This window comes from Globicephala melas, chromosome 10 (assembly GCF_963455315.2).
Source record: "Globicephala melas chromosome 10, mGloMel1.2, whole genome shotgun sequence".
Classification (NCBI taxonomy): Eukaryota; Metazoa; Chordata; class Mammalia; order Artiodactyla; family Delphinidae; genus Globicephala; species Globicephala melas.
The window spans coordinates 85,062,425-85,080,486 of record NC_083323.1 but is presented as its reverse complement, the minus strand read 5'-3'; the positions used below and the strand labels follow the sequence as shown (position 1 = coordinate 85,080,486).

The window sequence follows — 18,062 nt, the reverse complement described above, 5'->3', positions numbered from 1 at the left end:
CTTGTCTGTTCTCGCCCCCTTCCTTCTAGTGTCTCTGACTTCGATGTACCCCAGTGGCCATCAACCGTCACAAATTGTGAATCCTATATATTATGAAAGAGTTGTCTCTAGTAACCTACCAACAAGAAAGTCCAAAGGATTGGTGCTAAAGAATGAACGAGAAACAGAAAAAAATTGTTTCCTTGATTCCACGAATGCTAGAATTTGCTGGAAAAACAAATATTTTTAGTCTATGTGTCCCCCTGTGGCTATCACCTAAGGCGTTCCCTATGAGAAGGTTCTACTGCTTCAACAAAGGATATTTACATACTGTTATCAGACGTCTCCAAGGCCTATATACTATTGTGCATTTATATAAAATAGTCACATTCACTACACTTACAAGAGTTCTTGCTGATGATAAAGATACAACTTGGAACAAACATGGTTACACCTCTAGAGTGATGGGGTACATGAAGGAAATACACAAGGAAGTGGGAGCCAAGCCAGAAAAAGTTAAGGCACCCTCTGCCACCCCCCACCAGGTCAGCCATCTTTTTCTTTTCAATGGGCGTAACTAATGCAAGGGGTGTGTGTGTGTTTACACTAGAACACAGGGGAGAAAATACATCTATGTCTGCCTAAGTAATCATGAATATAAAAGCCTTTTACTGAGGTATAATTTTGGAAGCAGTGGACTAAACCTAACTCTGTGCATAGCATAGGGTGATCGTGTTTCAAAGGGTCAAGTTCAAGGTAACACTTCCTACTATCGCTGCTGCATCATGACCAAAGATCTAAATAATCTTAGTGGAGATGGAAGAGGGGTGTGAGAATGGGAGTGTTTGCATATTCAGGCTCAAACACCAAGGAAAGCCCAACTTGGAGAAGGCAGAAAGGGGGGTAGCATTTAGACCGTGAGGGTCCCAGTAGGTAAATAAGCGCCACTTCTGCTTTCTTCCCTAAGCGTCTCACAGTCTCACGTTGCTTTCTCTAGTGTCTCTCCATCATTAGCCGTAACAACCGCATGACAATGTATTTCATTTAAAATGTTTTGAAAAGGGCTTCCCTGGTGGCGCAGTGGTTGGGAGTTCGCCTGCCAATGCAGGGGACATGGGTTCGTGCCCTGGTCTGGGAGGGTCCCACGTGCCGCGGAGCGGCTGGGCCCGTGAGCCATGGCCGCTGGGCCTGCGCGTCCGGAGCCTGTGCTCCGCAACGGGAGAGGCCACAACAGTGACAGGCCCGCGTACCGCAAAAAAAAAAAAAAAAAAAAAAAAAAAAATGTTTTGAAAAGGTTCTTGAGGCTGACACAAGGACAGCAGCCTCTGTGCTCTCTCTTTGCTGCACACTAAGATCCTTCCCAGTGGCCCCTCTCCATTAAAGCCCTGATTTTTATCTGTATCTTTTTCATTTTGGTTAAACCTCTTTTTTAAGATTATAATTTTCCATTTCTCTTCCTATGTAGAGAAAAACAGACATATCTCTCTCCTGACTTTCTCTGCCCTGGATAAAAATCACATCTCTTAGATGTTTATTGGTATCATGTGAAACATAAGCTTTTAAAATGACAAATAACTGGAGAAAATCTAATTACACAGAAGCAGAAAGAGACATGATCAATATATTTAGATACTATTCTATAAAACTCCCAGATAGCTTTGTATCATTGATTCTATCCCACAGCTTCAATAGGAAAGCAAATCAGAAAGAATTTTAGCACAATGTAGAGATCAATACAAACACAGGAGGTAGGTAAATTAGTGACCATAACCAAAATATAATTCCTCTTTTGTGCTTTAAAAAGTTATAGTTATGGGCTTTGGCTATCATACAAATGCTCACAGGTATTGTAAGTCAATTTATAGTAAGTTATTTACTCCTTATTTGTTAGAGATGGAAGAAATCAGAAATGCTGGCACCAGAAAATCAGAAGAAGGAGACAGAAGCATATATTTTTTCTTTATTGCAATGACAAGCAGAATTTTTGTGTTATGTTTGAATGAACTTTCCATTCCTGTATTTATTTCAATCTCTCACCCCTAGAATGTAGGTAAAAACTCCAGAGAAGCCTAGGCTGGGGGCAAAGCCAGTAGTATCCATTTTCTTATGCTAGGAAGGAAAAAGGTATAGCAATTGCAGATTCACACAAATCTCCTTTCACTTACAGAACAGGAATTTTACGATGCTCAACCTAAACACCGTGGCTTCACATTTAGGATTTTATAAACAGACCGTCTAGGCTTCAGGATGCCTTTGGAGGAGTCTCCAGGGTTTTCAAAGAGGCTACAGAACTTTCTCTAGGCTACTAGAGAACTAGTAGGATATGTGCTATCTTCCCAGCTTCAAGAACTCAGAAAATGCATCAGAGTAGAGAAAAAAAGCTCTATTTTTAATAAACACTGGCAAAGCCATAATCAGGTCAGGGATGACCCGAATTCTGTCACAAGACACCCAAATTTAGAGAGCACAAGTTTAAGCATCTCAGCAAATTTCCACACCAACTCTCCAGTCTCAAGGCTACTAGCTCGACCCCGGAGCCAGGCCAGCTTCCTTGGTAGTGGACAGAGATAGAGAGTGCTGGAAAGCCAAGGCCAAGGGCAGAGACTTCTCTGACCCTTTGTATCCGGAAAGCGTGGGGACTGTGGTGTTGTTCTTCCTTTCGACTTGCCTCTTCCTTGTCCCAGCACTCAATTCACTGAAGCTGTCAAAATTGCTCCTTGTGTTTAGTTGTTGTTACTGCTCACTTTGTAAGAGGCTTGACCTATGCTGCAGGTGCCCCGGAGTTGTCTGCACACTTCCATCCCTGCTGTGTGCCCACTAAAATCAGATCATCGCAGAGGAGACCTCTACACTGGGAAGATGAAGAAATAAAAAGCACAGTATTGGGGCTTCCCTGGTGGCGCAGTGGTTGAGAGTCCGCCTGCCGATGCAGGGGACACGGGTTCGTGCCCCGGTCTGGGAAGATCCCACATGCCGCGGAGCAGCTGGGCCCGTGAGCCATGGCCACTGAGCCTGCAAGCCATGGCCGCTGAGCCTGCGCGTCCGGAGCCTGTGCTCTGCAACGAGAGCGTACCGCAAAAAAAAAAAAAAAAAAAAAAAAAGTGCAGTATTGTTCTCAACATTTATTCCTCTACATGCTCATCCTCAAGTTCCCACAAACATCCTTATAGCTCTTGATCTTTGAAACGCTACAGACAGAAAGCAGTTATTACCCGGTTCTGGTGGGAAAGTTTTTATACAACACAGTAAGAATTTCCTGAAGCTTTCAGTGGACTGTGATATTTTTTTCCTCTTAGGTCCCTCCTAACAAGGATTTATCAGTTAAAAATTTCACAAAGTCGGTATTTTTAAACATAGAAATGAAAACTCTAGGTGGCTGATTTTCAAAACAGAGAAATAGGAAGTGGTATAGAATAAAATTACAACCTACCATAGTTGCCAAGAAGAAATGTTACTGATATCATTTCTATTTGAAATTATCTGTAACATTCCTGTAAATCTTTTGACTAACCTCAGAATACTTTTGGCAAATTCAGAGTCCTAGGATTTTCCCAGTTATTTTCCATGTAGATATTTAAGCCATGCTGCCCATTGCTTCAGGTACAAGTTATATTTAACCTAAACAAGGTTTTTACCCCAGAAAAGGGCATAAAACATCACAAAGCCAAACACAGAGTACTGTTTGAACATCTGTCACTTTGGATCATTGGATCATTTGCCCTTGTTAAAATAGCTAAAAGTGAATTCTATAGAAACAAAATCCAGGAAGCACTCCTTAACTTCCTGTGTTACTTACAGTTTAGATGCACAATGTTGTATAAACTTGGTCAAATACTCTATATAAAGCATATGTGTCCAGTGTCCTCTTCCATATAAAAATCTTTCATACTTTCAAAATTTCATAAAAAATCTTTCAAATCTTTCATACTTCCAAAATTTCATAAAAAATTACTTTTGTTATGGAATGACTTAATCCTTTAGCCATCTTTATTTGACCAAAGTCTAATTAAAATCAAACAGAGGTCATCCTTACTCATGATCCTTAACATCAGTGCAATTCTCCAGTTGCAGCTAATAAAAACAAAAATTCGCATCAGGTACTCATTTTCAGTCTCTTCAACCCCTCTTTTATCCCCATGGAGCAACCTAATTTTTGTCACTGAAAAGCAATTTAAAAATTACACTGATGTCAGAGGGTAACACCTTCTCTTGGCAGATGCATCAAAAATGATGAAATACTTTCGTATTAAATGTGTCTGCCATAACTTGAATCTCTTCTGAGCTGCATCTTAAAGGTCAGTAATATTAAAATGTAATCAACAAAATTTGACAAAGAAAGAGGTCCAATGCTGAAGGTCTCAATTTCAAATAAACAAAATAAAATAATGGGAGTTTAAATTCAACTTCTTGATGTGGCACATATATACAATGGAATATTACTCAGCCATGAAAAGGAATGAAATTGAGTTATTTGTGGTGAGGTGGATGGACTTAGAGTCTGTCATACAGAGTGAAGTAAGTCAGAAAGAGAAAAACAAATACAGTATGCTAATGCATATATATGGAATCTAAAAATATGGTACTGATGAACCTAGTGGCAGGGCAGGAATAAAGACACAGACATAGAGAACAGACCTGAGGACATGGAGGGGGTTGGGAGGGGAAGCTGGGACAAAGTGAGAGAGTAGCACTGACATATGTACACTACCAACTGTAAAATAGATAGCTAGTGGGAAGCAGCTGCACAGCACAGGGAGATCAGCTCGGTGCTTTGTGATGACCTAGAGGGGTGGGATAGAGAGGATGGGAGGGAGACGCAAGAGCGAGGAGATATGGAGATATATGTATACGTATAGCTGATTCATTTTGTTATACAGCAGAAACTAACACAACATTGTAAAGCAATTATACTCCAATAAAGATGAAAAAAATAAAAAAGAATTCAACTTCTTAAGAGTGATAGAGTATGCCAGAGTACTCTGAAAGATAATTCTAGAAAGATCCTCACTTAGGAAAACACATATTTCCATAAGGATGGGTATATATAACTTTATGCTACACACACGTACACACACACAGACACTCAAAACTCCTAGGTTTAGATACATCTATCTAACCACAGAAAAGGGAATATGTATGCCATACCTAAGGATTATCACTATAAAATAATGCCAAACTGTAACCTACTCTAAGAAAACATTCTCATTAAATTGTAGTCCTGCTTTGAGTATGCGAGCATGTATGTGTACCCTTAACTGAAGACAATATGGAACAATCAAAATATCACTTTGGTCTAATCCAGGGTTTCTCAACCTTGGCACTATTGGCATTTTCAAGTGGGGAATTCTTTGCTGGGGGGGCAGGGTGCGCTGCTCCGTGCACTGTAGGATGTTTAGCAGGATCCCGGGTCTCTAGCCACTCGACGCTGGCAGCACCCTCCAAATCATGACAATCAAAAATGTCTCCAGGGCTTCCCTGGTGGCGCAGTGGTTGAGAATCTGCCTGCCAATGCAGGGGACACGGGTTCGAGCCCTGGTCTGGGAAGACCCCACATGCCGCGGAGCAGCTAGGCCCGTGAGCCACAATTACTGAGCCTACGCGTCTGGAGCCTGCGCTCCGCAACAAGAGAGGCCGCGATAGCGAGAGGCCCGCACACCGCGATGAAGAGTGGCCCCCACTTGCTGCAACTAGAGAAAGCCCTCGCACAGAAACGAAGACCCAATACAGCCATAAATAAATAAAAATTAAAAAAAAAAATGTCTCCAGACATTGCCAAGTGTCAGCAGATGGGGGAGGGGAATCACCCCATTAAGAAGCCCTGATCTAATGACACTTTATCGATTTGGGCCATTTCTGTGTTGCCTTTGAGAAACCCCAAATGTATAGACTAACCACCGTACAAATCTATTGCATAAACATAGCCCAGGAATCATAAGATGTAAAATTTCCAGAAGGCGTCTCCAATGGAACTGTGACACGTGAGTTCTATGGGGCTCATTAGTTACACCTGAACAGTTTTAATACTTAAAGCACTAATCTGAGTGATACATATTTTATTAACTTTTACGTACGTTTTTTGTTAGGCCTTTTATATTTTGATGAAACATATACCTAAAAATATATTTCTTTTTAAGGTAGTTATTAAGTAATAACAATAGCTCAAAAGAGGAAATATATTCAGGGTTGTACACACAGTGAATATTTAATGCAACTCCCTCATAGTACATTCTCATTACATTTTTGCTGCCAAATAGGATCAAAAGAGCAAATGAGATCTGCAGAGAATCAATACTCTCAAATTCTTAACTTTCTAAGTATCAACAGACTCTGTGTTATGTCAACCAGCTGTATTTTAACTGCTGATCTCTATAATAATCTCAATATTCAATCATCTTTAGAAATTGGCTATTCCAGTGATGTAGAATTTTTCCAAGGGCTTTGTTATCTTGGTATCTTTTAAATTAACCCACCAAAAACTGCCACCTGTTTAACTGTTTTAGTCTATATTGTATACCAAGTCTCTACCTTTAAAAATGAAGCAGAACTTTTGGGTACAGTTTACCTACATTTTGGTGACACTTAAAAGTAAAATTAGTGATTTCTACTGTCTCCTTTTAGATTAAGGCATCCCAAAGCCCAAAGACCATGTGAGGTTTCTTTTCCCTTTCTCTTATATGTAAACACATCTGACTGCTTGTAATCTGTCAACAGAGTTTGTGTGCAGTTGTGTCGAAGTTGAGGTAACAAGCCTTCTAAGCAGTCCTACCTGTTACTAAGGGAATAAACAGCTACTAATTCACATCCCTTTACTGGTGTGAACCATGCCTTGATGACCATGCTTAACACAGCACTTACTCATGAGATGCTGGGAAGAGTCACATTGACTAAATCAATTCTGCTCATTTGGAGTGATTTGGGGGTAAGGCTTGCATCTCATACTGGTTTGAGCATTACAGCAGCATGCAGTAAGCTGGCTTCTCTCCTATCAAGGTGTAGTAGGTAGTACCTAATGCATTTGTAGCTCTCCAACACCAGTTACAGATTTTTGCCATCCCAGGTCATGTGGGTTCGGCTTTCATGATCACACAGGAATGAGCTTTGTTTAACAGTGTGTGTGTGAGAGACTATGTATGAGGGTACACAAATATATGCATTCTTTTATGTGTGCATGCATATTCTTTATCTTGGAGGGAACATACCATGGTAGATAGAAAAGGATATGCCTTCCGATCTATCTTCCAGAGACTAAGCTTTATGTCATTGTGCTTTACTTCATCTCCAAACATTAAATTATGAAGACAATTCTGCCAATTTGCAAATAAATAATGCACTCACATTTGCGGTTTGGGGCACTAAAATAATAATAATGCAAACAGGTTACATAATGCACACCTAAAATTGAGTTTATGCCCTAAATTCTGAGGAGGGAAAGTGGCTCTTCATCCTGACAATGAATCAACCCAGACTAAATTCAACAATGCTTCACATCGTCTAAGTAGACCTGACAAAAGGGGAGGAGGTCATTCTTACTTAACGTTTTTTAAATGGAAGGGAAGGGAACTCTAGTTAACATAGACTTGGTTCAACACATCACAATAATCAGCTGTAGCATTTTGGGTCCATATTATTCAGTAAGGGATTTTTAAAATCTACCCCATCACCTACTCACTGCCTTTAAATAAGGCAAAAATAAATAATAATTTTTTAAAAACCTATAGCTCTAATGTTAGTCTTAATAAGATAGTTTTCTTTTAATTAAGCCAGTTCATGTTGATAATCACTAACACTTTTATCCCGGCATTTCATTTACTATACCTTGATTAATTCCTCAGCTTCAACCATTAAGAGTTTTGTCTTGTTTGTGAACTGGGTCATCTCTATTTGAAGCATGAAAGTGTGCTTTACCAACATCATTTCATCAGCATGTTACTAGTTGCATATCCACCATGTGCTATAAAAGATTTCATAGGACATTTCACTTCTTTTTTTTCCTTCCAGCCAACAGTAAAAGTAGAGTTCCCCTTGAGTTTTTGTTGTCGTTTTTTCCAAGTGGCCCACGCAAATCCATGAAACGACCTGACCATTCCCTATTGGAGTCACGTAGAAAACCTAACAAAAATACCCTGGCTCAGTCCTTTCTTTTTCCACAGTCCCTAGGAAGTGGGTGGCAGTGAGGTGTCCTCACATGGGTCTAACTGCATTCTCAGTGCACCAATTTTATGAAGATACCAGAGTTGGAGAAATTCCTCCGGCATGGCATGGAAGCCAGAAAAGGGCAGGACATTATCATAGTAGTGGTGGCTGATGGGTTGTTCATGCATATTCACAGAGAAGGGCCAGAAGCCATAGATGGCCACCTCTTCACAGAGGCCCAGGGCCGCGCTCACCAGAAAGAGTCCTGTGGACAGGCGCTTGGCATGAATTCCCCTACTTTTCCAGAACTTCCCAATGCTACGCAGAAAGTTGGGGTTGGCAAAGAGCACTGTTTGATTGGCACCAACATCTGACAGTGTGTAATAAACCCGGAGGGATGGCTCTGTTCCCGTCTTCATAGAAAAGGCAGGCATGTAGATGTAACTGTGGTTATACACTTTCATGTGGTCCACAAACGTCTTTCTGGACCATAGCAGGTTCTGAAACCTATCAAAAAGAAGAAGCTCAATTAAACCTGGAGAAAAGAAACTCATCAATACCCACTCTACCGTTCTTCTGATGGCCCTGATAGCTCATATCATCTCAGCAAAAAACAAGAAAAACACTTCTCTTGTATTTAAAATCCACCTTGAACTTACCAGTTCTCTCTCATCAAGCAGCCTGACTTTTCCCCACCGCAACATCTTAAGCTCCAGTTAAGATTCTTTAATGAGATGCCCTCTGAACTAAAATGCATTGTACATTTTTGTTCTCTTTTAGAATTTACTTGCCTGGAATGTAAAAATGATTTAATATTCATGAATTCACAAAGATTGTTGGTTGTTGGATAGGCTTTTGATAAAAGCTACTTGTGTGGTAGACGTAAGCACAGGACTGGTTTTCTCATCTGCAAATCAAAGGAACCACTTCTAAGATACTTCTTACCATTGAAATTCTGTAAGTATGCAGCTTCATCAGTGAATGCTATATTATAATACTACATGGAAAAAGAAAGACTTGTCTCTATTATAAAATGCTACTAAGAGTTGCCCATATTGCTTGCTCCAATGCTTTCCTATGTTCTTTCAGTTTGGATTACATAGAAAGAGGATCTCTGATTCAAATGTATTCAGCTAAAATTAATGATACACATCCTATGCATCAGGCATTGGGGAAGTAAAATTTTAATGACCCAATTTTTGATCTCAGGAAATTCCAGTCCAGTTGTGAAACAAAAATATAAGTGAGCACAATATAATGTTCTAAGTACAACCGTTGATATTTGTATAAATTACTATGGAATACAGATGAAAAAATAATTCTGCCTTGGGAGACAGAGTGGGTTCCAGGAAAGCTACAGAGAGGGGATGACATTTAAATACATCTCCTTAGGGGAACAACAGGAAGAACAACCACTAAACTATAAAGGACACTTTGGTCATAGGCAAGGGTGCAGTGTCCTGAAACAATGATGAGTATTCTGTGTCCCTGGAACGAGCGAGACAGGGATTGTGGAGGCAGTGATGGGAGATGAGGTATGTTGCAAAAACCCTTGTGTCTCTAATTTGTTTGGGCTGCACTCTGTGATGACTGAGAACCTTCACAGAAGTGAGTACTTAGAGCACTTACTATCTGGATTACAAATATTTCATCATTTGTTTAGTTGTCAATCTGTGTCAAAAAAAGTGACTCTGCTGATCTGGGGAAGGAAGAGGCTGGTGGCCTGGAGACCAGTTAAGAGGCTGCTGACGTAGCTCAAGTGAAAAAAGACAAAAAGACAGTGAGTGCCTTGTAACTTCTTGTTCTTTCACAAACGGAAGTCACCTGTCTTGGGTTACGTGCAGGTGAAGAAGCAGCATTTGAGAATGCAATTGAGCCACTACCAGCAGAGGGAAGTCTGGCCTGACAGGTTGGCAGGGCTCATCAGAAATATGTGAAACTGAAACTCTGAATACACAAATCCACAGGATTTTATGTCGCATTCAGTGTTATGAACTCTGCCTGCCAAGAAAGATGTTCTTCTTAAGCCCAAAGGAAGGGAAATTCCTCAAGTTTTCTTCATGTCCTCGATTCAGCAGCCTGCCTTAGCAATTTTCCCTGGGCTCTGACAGAGAAGCGACAACAGGGTTTTTAGGTGCAATAACTTTACCCTAAAAGAAGGCATGGAAGACACTGATCCATACTGTGGAGCTGGGCTAGCCTCTCCAACACAGACTCCTGCTTCCCAAATTCAGTAGGCTCTGCTTAATAATTCTTTTATTCTCTCCATTGCCCGCCCACATTTGCTGCTCACTAACACTTTCCCAATCGTGTAGATACACCCTGCAGATAACTTCCTACTTCATCTGAACTATGGTTCTCAAACTTTACTTAGAATAACCTGTATCACAGATTCCTAGATTCTGATGAGAGTGATACAGGGAGTTGAATTTTTACCCAGCATTCCCTGCTGATTCTGATGCACGTGTCCGGAGGCTATACTTATTTAGAAGATCGACACCATCAATGTAAGCTATCTAACTCTCTGCACCTTTCCCTCAGCATCTCTTTCTTTACATCTTCTAATTTTGTCCTTGCTCCTTCTTCCTCTCTGAGTCTTCTCCTCTGTGAAACAGGCTGTTTCACACTCCCTAGTGGGTCTCCCCTCTTTAAAACAATCAACCTCTCCATCTCTACTGAATTATTCCCTTCTATCTTCTAAACATGGCTCTAACTTAATAAAAGAAAATTCAACATATGCCTAGAGTGTTCCCAGAGCTACCCTCTAGTTCTCTCATTTCACCATCAACATCCTAGAACAGTTACTACACTTCTGCTTGTTCCCTTTCTTGCTTCCATTCCCTCCTTACTGCTGTGCAGAATGTTTTCTATTCTACAGGGCTCTTCTGGCTGAAGGAACTTCTCCTTATTCTTGTAGTGGACTACATACTAATGAGAATTACAGACAGCTCCAATAAAATCAAGGCAATTGATTTTATGTTCCCTGTCTTAAAGCTGACTGATTATTCTTGAAGAAGGCAGTTTTCCTTCCTTGAGTTTTAACTTTGAAAAGGAACACACATCTTGGATTTACTGTACTCCTAATTTTATTGGCATGGTTAAAAAACCAGCTTATATATTATGTTTTATTATTTTTATCTACCTCATTCTTCAGAATAGCTCAGAATTGTTCTATACTGTATGAATGGAAAACTATTAAATAATAATTGAAAAAGAAGAAAAATGAAACTGACCAGTCAATAAAGTATTAAAAATAGAAGTGATTAATATATAAAGAATATGGGCACACAATAGAAAAATATAACACAAAGTACAGAAATATAGCACATTTTACAAATGAATTTAATATGTGATAATAGAAACAATGATGAAATTTTTTAGATTAGTTAATAAACAACGTCAAGATAACTAGTTAACAATTTGAAAATTTGAGGGGGGACAGATTCATACTTGACAAGAAATTTTTTTAAAATTTCAAGATACGTAAGATAAATATTTAAAGTCTACATAAAGAAAACAAGAAAAACTAATGAAAACAATTGTGAACTTATCATTTACAAAATATCTTCTACAAAGGAAAATATTGACAAAATTGATTATGTTAAGATGTGAAATTTCATTACGACAAAAGAGAACATAACTGAAATAAAAAAAGGAAATGACTCCAAAAAATATTTTCAGCCAACATGACAAACAGAATGTTAATACTGACAACATTATAGTCTAAATATATTGGTATATTGACATGAAAATGGACAAAAATACAGACAATAAAAGGGAACTGTGATTAATAAAAGGTTAAAATGTTCAGCTTCAGGTTGCCAGTCAAGGTGCAAACTGAATAGAATCAGGGAAGGTAAGGGCCCAGCTCTCCCCCCAGCAAATCTCTAGAAATAAGAGAAAAGATGTTTTTTAAAAAAATCTACCTTTATCCTAAAAAAAGAAAAGAAGGCAAACCTTCAGTCAATCCTCACATCTGGAATACTTCTGAAAACAGAAAGCTTATAGAAGGAAGGCAGAACATAAACTAAGTTGCCAAGCATTACTCTAAAAGGTAGTTGTGCCCTATTCCTTAAGGCAGGAGATACTGGAGAAGGTGGGTGTCTTGGAACAATCAACAAGGTTATTGTTCAGATTATAGGGCAGCAGGAACATGCAGGTGGGTCGAACCCTAAAATCCTGCATTGGCCAATTATCACTGTGTGTAGTGGAGAGGTAGTGTCAGCCTCTAGGGAGGAACAGTGGCTGTGTGCCCAGATGATACCTGGCCCAGTCAACAGGAAACTGGGGATTCTCTTCAATTCATACAGTGTTGGCAGCCAGGCCAAGAGAGAGACCTGTAGATTATGACACTTGGGAGTCACCCAAGAGAAAGCCACCTTGCCACCTTCTGTTCAACTGAGAGTGAAGCCCACCTGTCAACAGGTCCAGTCCCTGCACAGAGCTTCCAGTCTCCAAACAAGAACAGATATGCAAGATCAGAAGACATTGAAGGAAAGCCTCCAACACGAAAGTCAGAGAACAGAATGGAAGAACGAAAGAACTCAGAAAAAAACAAGATCATTAAAGAGGCAGAAGAAAACTCTTAAAAGTCTATAATTAGTTTGTTTAGAAATATTAATTATTAATTAATATTTGCACCCATGAACTAAGACTTAGATGCTATAAAATGAAAAAAAAATTTAGGTAACAAGAAAGAGCTGTTAGTAATTAGAACATATAACAACAGATGGATTCTGGTAAAGGAAATCTCCAGGAAGACAGTTTACACAGCAGGCTGAGAAAGCCATCAATCAGATTCTATGAGAGAAAAAGATAGTTTCTAAAAGGATGTTTATACATAGAGAATTCTAAAGATGCTACCAGAAAACTACTAGAGCTAATCAATGAATTTGGTAAAGTAGCAGGATACAAAATTGCACAGAAATCTCTTGCATTCCTACACACTAATGATGAAAAATCTGAATCAGAAATTAAGGAAACACTCCCATTTACCATTGCAACAAAAAGAATAAAATACCTAGGAATAAACCTACCTAAGGAGACAAAAGACCTGTATGCAGAAAACTATAAGACACTGATGAAAAAAATTAATGATGATACAAATAGATGGAGAGATATACCATGTTCTTGGATTGGAAGAATCAATATTGTGAAAATGACTCTACTACCCAAAGCAATCTACAGATTCAATGCAATCCCTATCAAACTACCAATGATATTTTTCACAGAACTAGAACAAAAAATTTCACAATTTGTATGGAAACACAAAAGACCCCAAATAGCCAAAGCAATTTTGAGAAAGAAAAACACAGCTGGAGGAATCAGGCTCCTGGACTTCAAACTATACTACAAAGCTACAGTCATCAAGACAGTATGGTACTGGCACGAAAACAGAAATATAGATCAATGGAACAGGATAGAAAGCTCAGAGATAAACCCACACACATATGGTTGCCTTACTTTGATAAAGGAGGCAAGAACATACAATGGAGAAAAGACAGCCTCTTCAATAAGTGGTGCTGGGAAAACTGGGACAGCCACATGTAAAAGAATGAAGTTAGAACACTCCCTAACACCATACACAAAAATAAACTGAAAATGGAGTAAAGACCTAAATGTAAGGCCAGACACTATCAAACTCTTAGAGAAAAACCGAGGAAGAACACCCTTTGACATAAATCACAGCAAGATCCTTTTTGACCCAGCTCCTAGAGAAATGGAAATAAAAACAAAAATAAACAAATGGGACCTAATGAAACTTAAAACCTTTTGCACAGCAAAGGAAACCATAAACAAGACGAAAAGACAACCCTCAGAATGGGAGAAGATATTTGCAAATGAAGCAACTGACAAAGGATTAATCTCCAAAATTTACAAGTAGCTCATGCAGCTCAATATCAAAAAAACAAACAACCCAATCCCAAAATGGGCAGAAGACCTAAATAGACATTTCTCCAAAGAAGATATACAGATTGCCAACAAACACATGAAAGGATGCTCAACATCACTAATCATTAGAGAAATGCAAGTCAAAAGTACAATGAGGTATCACCTCACACCAGTCAGAATGGCCATCATCAAAAAATCTACAAACAATAAATTCTGGAGAGGGTGTGGAGAAAAGGGAACCCTCTTGCACTGTTGGTGGCAATGTAAATTGGTACAGCCACTAAGGAGAACAGTATGGAGGTTCCTTAAAAAACTAAAAATAGAACTACCAAATGACCCAGCAATCCCACTACTGGTCATATACCCTGAGAAAACCATAACTGAAAGAGTCATGTACCACAATGTTCACTGCAGCTCTATTTACAATAGCCAGGACATGGAAGCAACCTAAGTGTCCATAGACAGATGAATGGATAAAGAAGATGTGGCACATGTATACAGTGGAATATTACTCAGCCACAAAAAGAAACTGAGTTATTTGTAGTGAGGTGGATGGATCTAGAGTCTGTCATACAGAGTGAAGTCAGTCAGAAAGAGAAAAACGTATACTGTATGTTAACACATATATAAGGAATCTAAAAAAAAAAAAAAAAAGGTTCTGAAGAACTTAGGGGCAGGATAGGAATAAAGACGCAGATGTAGAGAATGGACTTGAGGACATGGGGAGTGGGAAGGGTAAGCTGGGATGAAGTGAGAGAGTGGCATGGACATGTATACACTACCAAATAGCTAGTGGGAAGCAGCCACATAGCACAGGGAGATTGGTGCTTTGCGACCACCTAGAGGGGTGGGATAGGGAGGGTGGGAGAGAGATGCAAGAGGGAGGGGATATAGGGATGTGTGTATACGTATAGCTGATTCACTTTGCTATAAAGCAGAAACTAACACACCATTGTAAAGCAATTATCCTCCAGTAAAGATGTTAAAAAAAATCAAAAATAAAGAGGGCAAAAAAAGAAACGAAATTGAGTTATTTGTAGTGAGGTGGATGGACCTAGAGTCTGTCATACAGAGTGAAGTAAGTCAGAAAGAGAAAAACAAATACCGCATGCTAACAAGAAAATAAATGAATAAATAAATAAAAGGATGTCTCAACAACAAAAAAGTGACTCTGACAGACTAGCATGTAGGCAGTAATGAAAGAAGATTTGCAGCTCTAATGGGAGTCTGGAGATGAATTAGTGACTGTTGCATGGAAAGCCTTTATTTACTCTGGGGAAAAATTAAAAGTTGAACCGGATATTAAATACTTGTAATAGACTTTTTGTCTCAGATGTGAACAGTACTTAGATAGACACTAAGGTAAGCACTGACTATTGATTTGATTGTGATATATCTGTACTGAGAGAACAAGAAAGTGTAAGTGTGTATGGGGGAGTGGTGCTGTGAGGAGCACTTTAAGAGAGAAAAATCTTAATTTTTTCATAAAATATCTATAGATAAATGGAAAAAAATTTTAATTGCGATTAAGCATGCTGCTTTAAAACGTAACAAGAGAAATATCAGCTAGAGAAGTTGAAGGCCTTGAAATATTTCCTGCGGGAGTGTATGACAGGAAATTCCTGCTTTCTATTTGAAAGCAGTCATATTGTTTGATCTTGAAAACTATGTATTATACACATAATATTTTGGTAAAACAGATATTAAATTTTTTAAATCATAAAAATAGAAAATAAAGAATATATATATGTGTATAACTGAATCACTTTGCTGTACAGCAAAAATTAACAAAACATTGTCAGTCAACTATACTTCAATAAAATAAATTAAAAATATAAACTAATGTCTATTGATCCAATGAACAACACCACCCAAAAGTGTAACAGTCCAGAAACTTTATGCACCTAACAAGATAGTTTCAAAATATATTTAGCGGGCTTCCCTAGTGGCGCAGTGGTTGAGAGTCCGCCTGCCGATGCAGGGGACACGGATTCGTGCCCCGGTCCGGGAAGATCCCACATGCCGTGGAGCGGCTGGGCCCGTGAGCCATGGCCGCAGAGCCTGCGCGTCCGGAGCCTGTGCTCCGCAACGGTAGAGGCCACAACAGTGAGAGGCCCGCGTAAGGCAAAAAAAAAAAAAAAAAATATATATATATATATATATATATATATATTTAGCAAAACTGCTTAAAATTCAGATAGATAGGTATTCACAAACCCACAATCATAATTAAGTCTTTAATTTTAAAATGTCTATTATTTTAAACATGAATAGAAAGTTTCTAAAATGACCACATTATGTCACACAAGAAAATATATAGTATGATATATATACATAAATATATTAAAACAATTATTATCATAAAGTCCAGATCATCAACCACATAAAAATATACATACTGCACTGGAAAACATATTTCAAGTATGTTTACAAGAGGAAGTCAATATTTACAGATGATATAATTACCTGTCTAGAATATATAAGAGAACCAACTGAAAAATTATTTATTAAAACCAATAAAGTCTAGATCAACTTCTAAAAATCCATAGTTAAACTAGGAGAGAACTTCCTCAGCTTGATTAAAAAATATCTATAAAAAACCTACACCTAACATAATACTTTATGGTGAGAAACTTGAAGCCCTCCCACTAACGTTGGGAACAAGCCAAGGATGTCTCCAAGTCAAGGATCTCACCACTACTTTCAACATTATACTGGAAGTCATTGTTAATACAATTAGATACGAAAAGGAAGTGAAAGGTATACAGATTGAGAAGGAATAAATAAAACTGTCTTTTCAGATGACATGTAGAAAATCTGAAAGAATTGAAAATGCTCCTGGAACTAATAAGGCTGCAGGATACAGGGTTAATATACAAAAGTTAATTGCTTTCGTATATATCAGTAATAACAAGTGGAATTTGAAATAAAAAACACAATACAATTTATACTAGCAACCCCCAAAATGAAATACTTAGGCATAAATCTAACAAAATATGTACAAGATCTGTGTGAGGAAAACTACAAGACTCTAATGAACTAAATAAAAATCGAGGAACTAAATAAATGGAGAGACATCACATGTTTACAAATAAGAAGACTCAATATTCTCAAGATGTCAGTTCTTCCCAACTTGATTTATAGATTCCGTGCAACCCCAATCAAAATCCCAGCAAGTTCTTTTGTGGATATCAACAAATTGATTCTAAAATTTATATGGAGAGGCCAAAGACTGAGAGTAGCCAATACAATATTGAAGGAGAAGAATGAAGTTGGGGGACTGACACTACCCAACTTCAACACTTACTATAAAGGCACAGAAATCAAGACAGTATGGAATTGGTAAAAGAATAAATAGATCAATGTAACAGAATGGGGAGCCCAGAAATAGACCCACATAAATACAGTGGGTCTTTGACAAAGGAGCAAAGGCAATACAGTGGAACAAAGACAGTCGTTTTAACAAATGGTGCTGGAGCAAGTGGACATCCACATGCCAAAAAGTGAATCTAGACACCGACTTTACACTCTTCACAAAAGTTAACTCAAAATGGAACATAAACTTAAATGTAAAATGCAAAACTATAAAACTCCTAGAAGACAATTCAAGAGAAAATCTAGATGACACTGAGTATGGCGATAACTTTTTAGATAAAACACCAAAGGCACAATCCATGAAAGAAATAATTGATAAGCTGGACTTCATTAAAAATTTTCTGCTCTGTGAAAGACAATGTCAGGAGAATGAGAAGACAAGCCACAGCCTGGGAGAAAATATATGCAAAATACGCAGCTGATAAAGAGCTGTTATCTAAAATATACAAAGAACTGTTAAAACTCAACAATAAGAAAACAAACAACTCAATTAAAAAATGGGCCAAAGACTCTGACATCTCACCAGATGGCAAATAATCATATGAAAAGATGTTCCACATCACACATTATCAGGGATAGTCAAATGAAAGCAACAATGAGATACCACTACCCATCTATGAGGACGGCCAAAATCCAGAACACTGACACCACCAAATACTTGTGAGGACGTGAAATAACAGGGA

At 38.4% G+C, this 18,062-nt stretch overlaps 1 protein-coding gene across 3 annotated transcripts in view; it reads right to left on the bottom strand.

Annotated features, from left to right (window-relative positions):
* ST8SIA1 (ST8 alpha-N-acetyl-neuraminide alpha-2,8-sialyltransferase 1) overlaps positions 1-18,062 on the bottom strand; it is a 171,871-nt gene that overhangs the window by 16,596 nt on the left and 137,213 nt on the right. Inside the window, exon 5 of one of the 3 annotated variants that reach the window (XR_009565436.1) lies at positions 7,795-8,619. The exons of 1 other annotated variant lie outside the window; for it this stretch is intronic. Coding sequence is in view for 1 of the 2 variants with exons in the window: in XM_030841304.2 (XP_030697164.1) it covers positions 8,133-8,619 (487 nt within the window). In the remaining variant the exon portion in view is untranslated. Of the gene's footprint in view, positions 1-1,263; positions 8,620-18,062 lie in introns of those variants that run through there. One more of the 3 variants, XM_030841304.2, reaches the window with a different exon arrangement.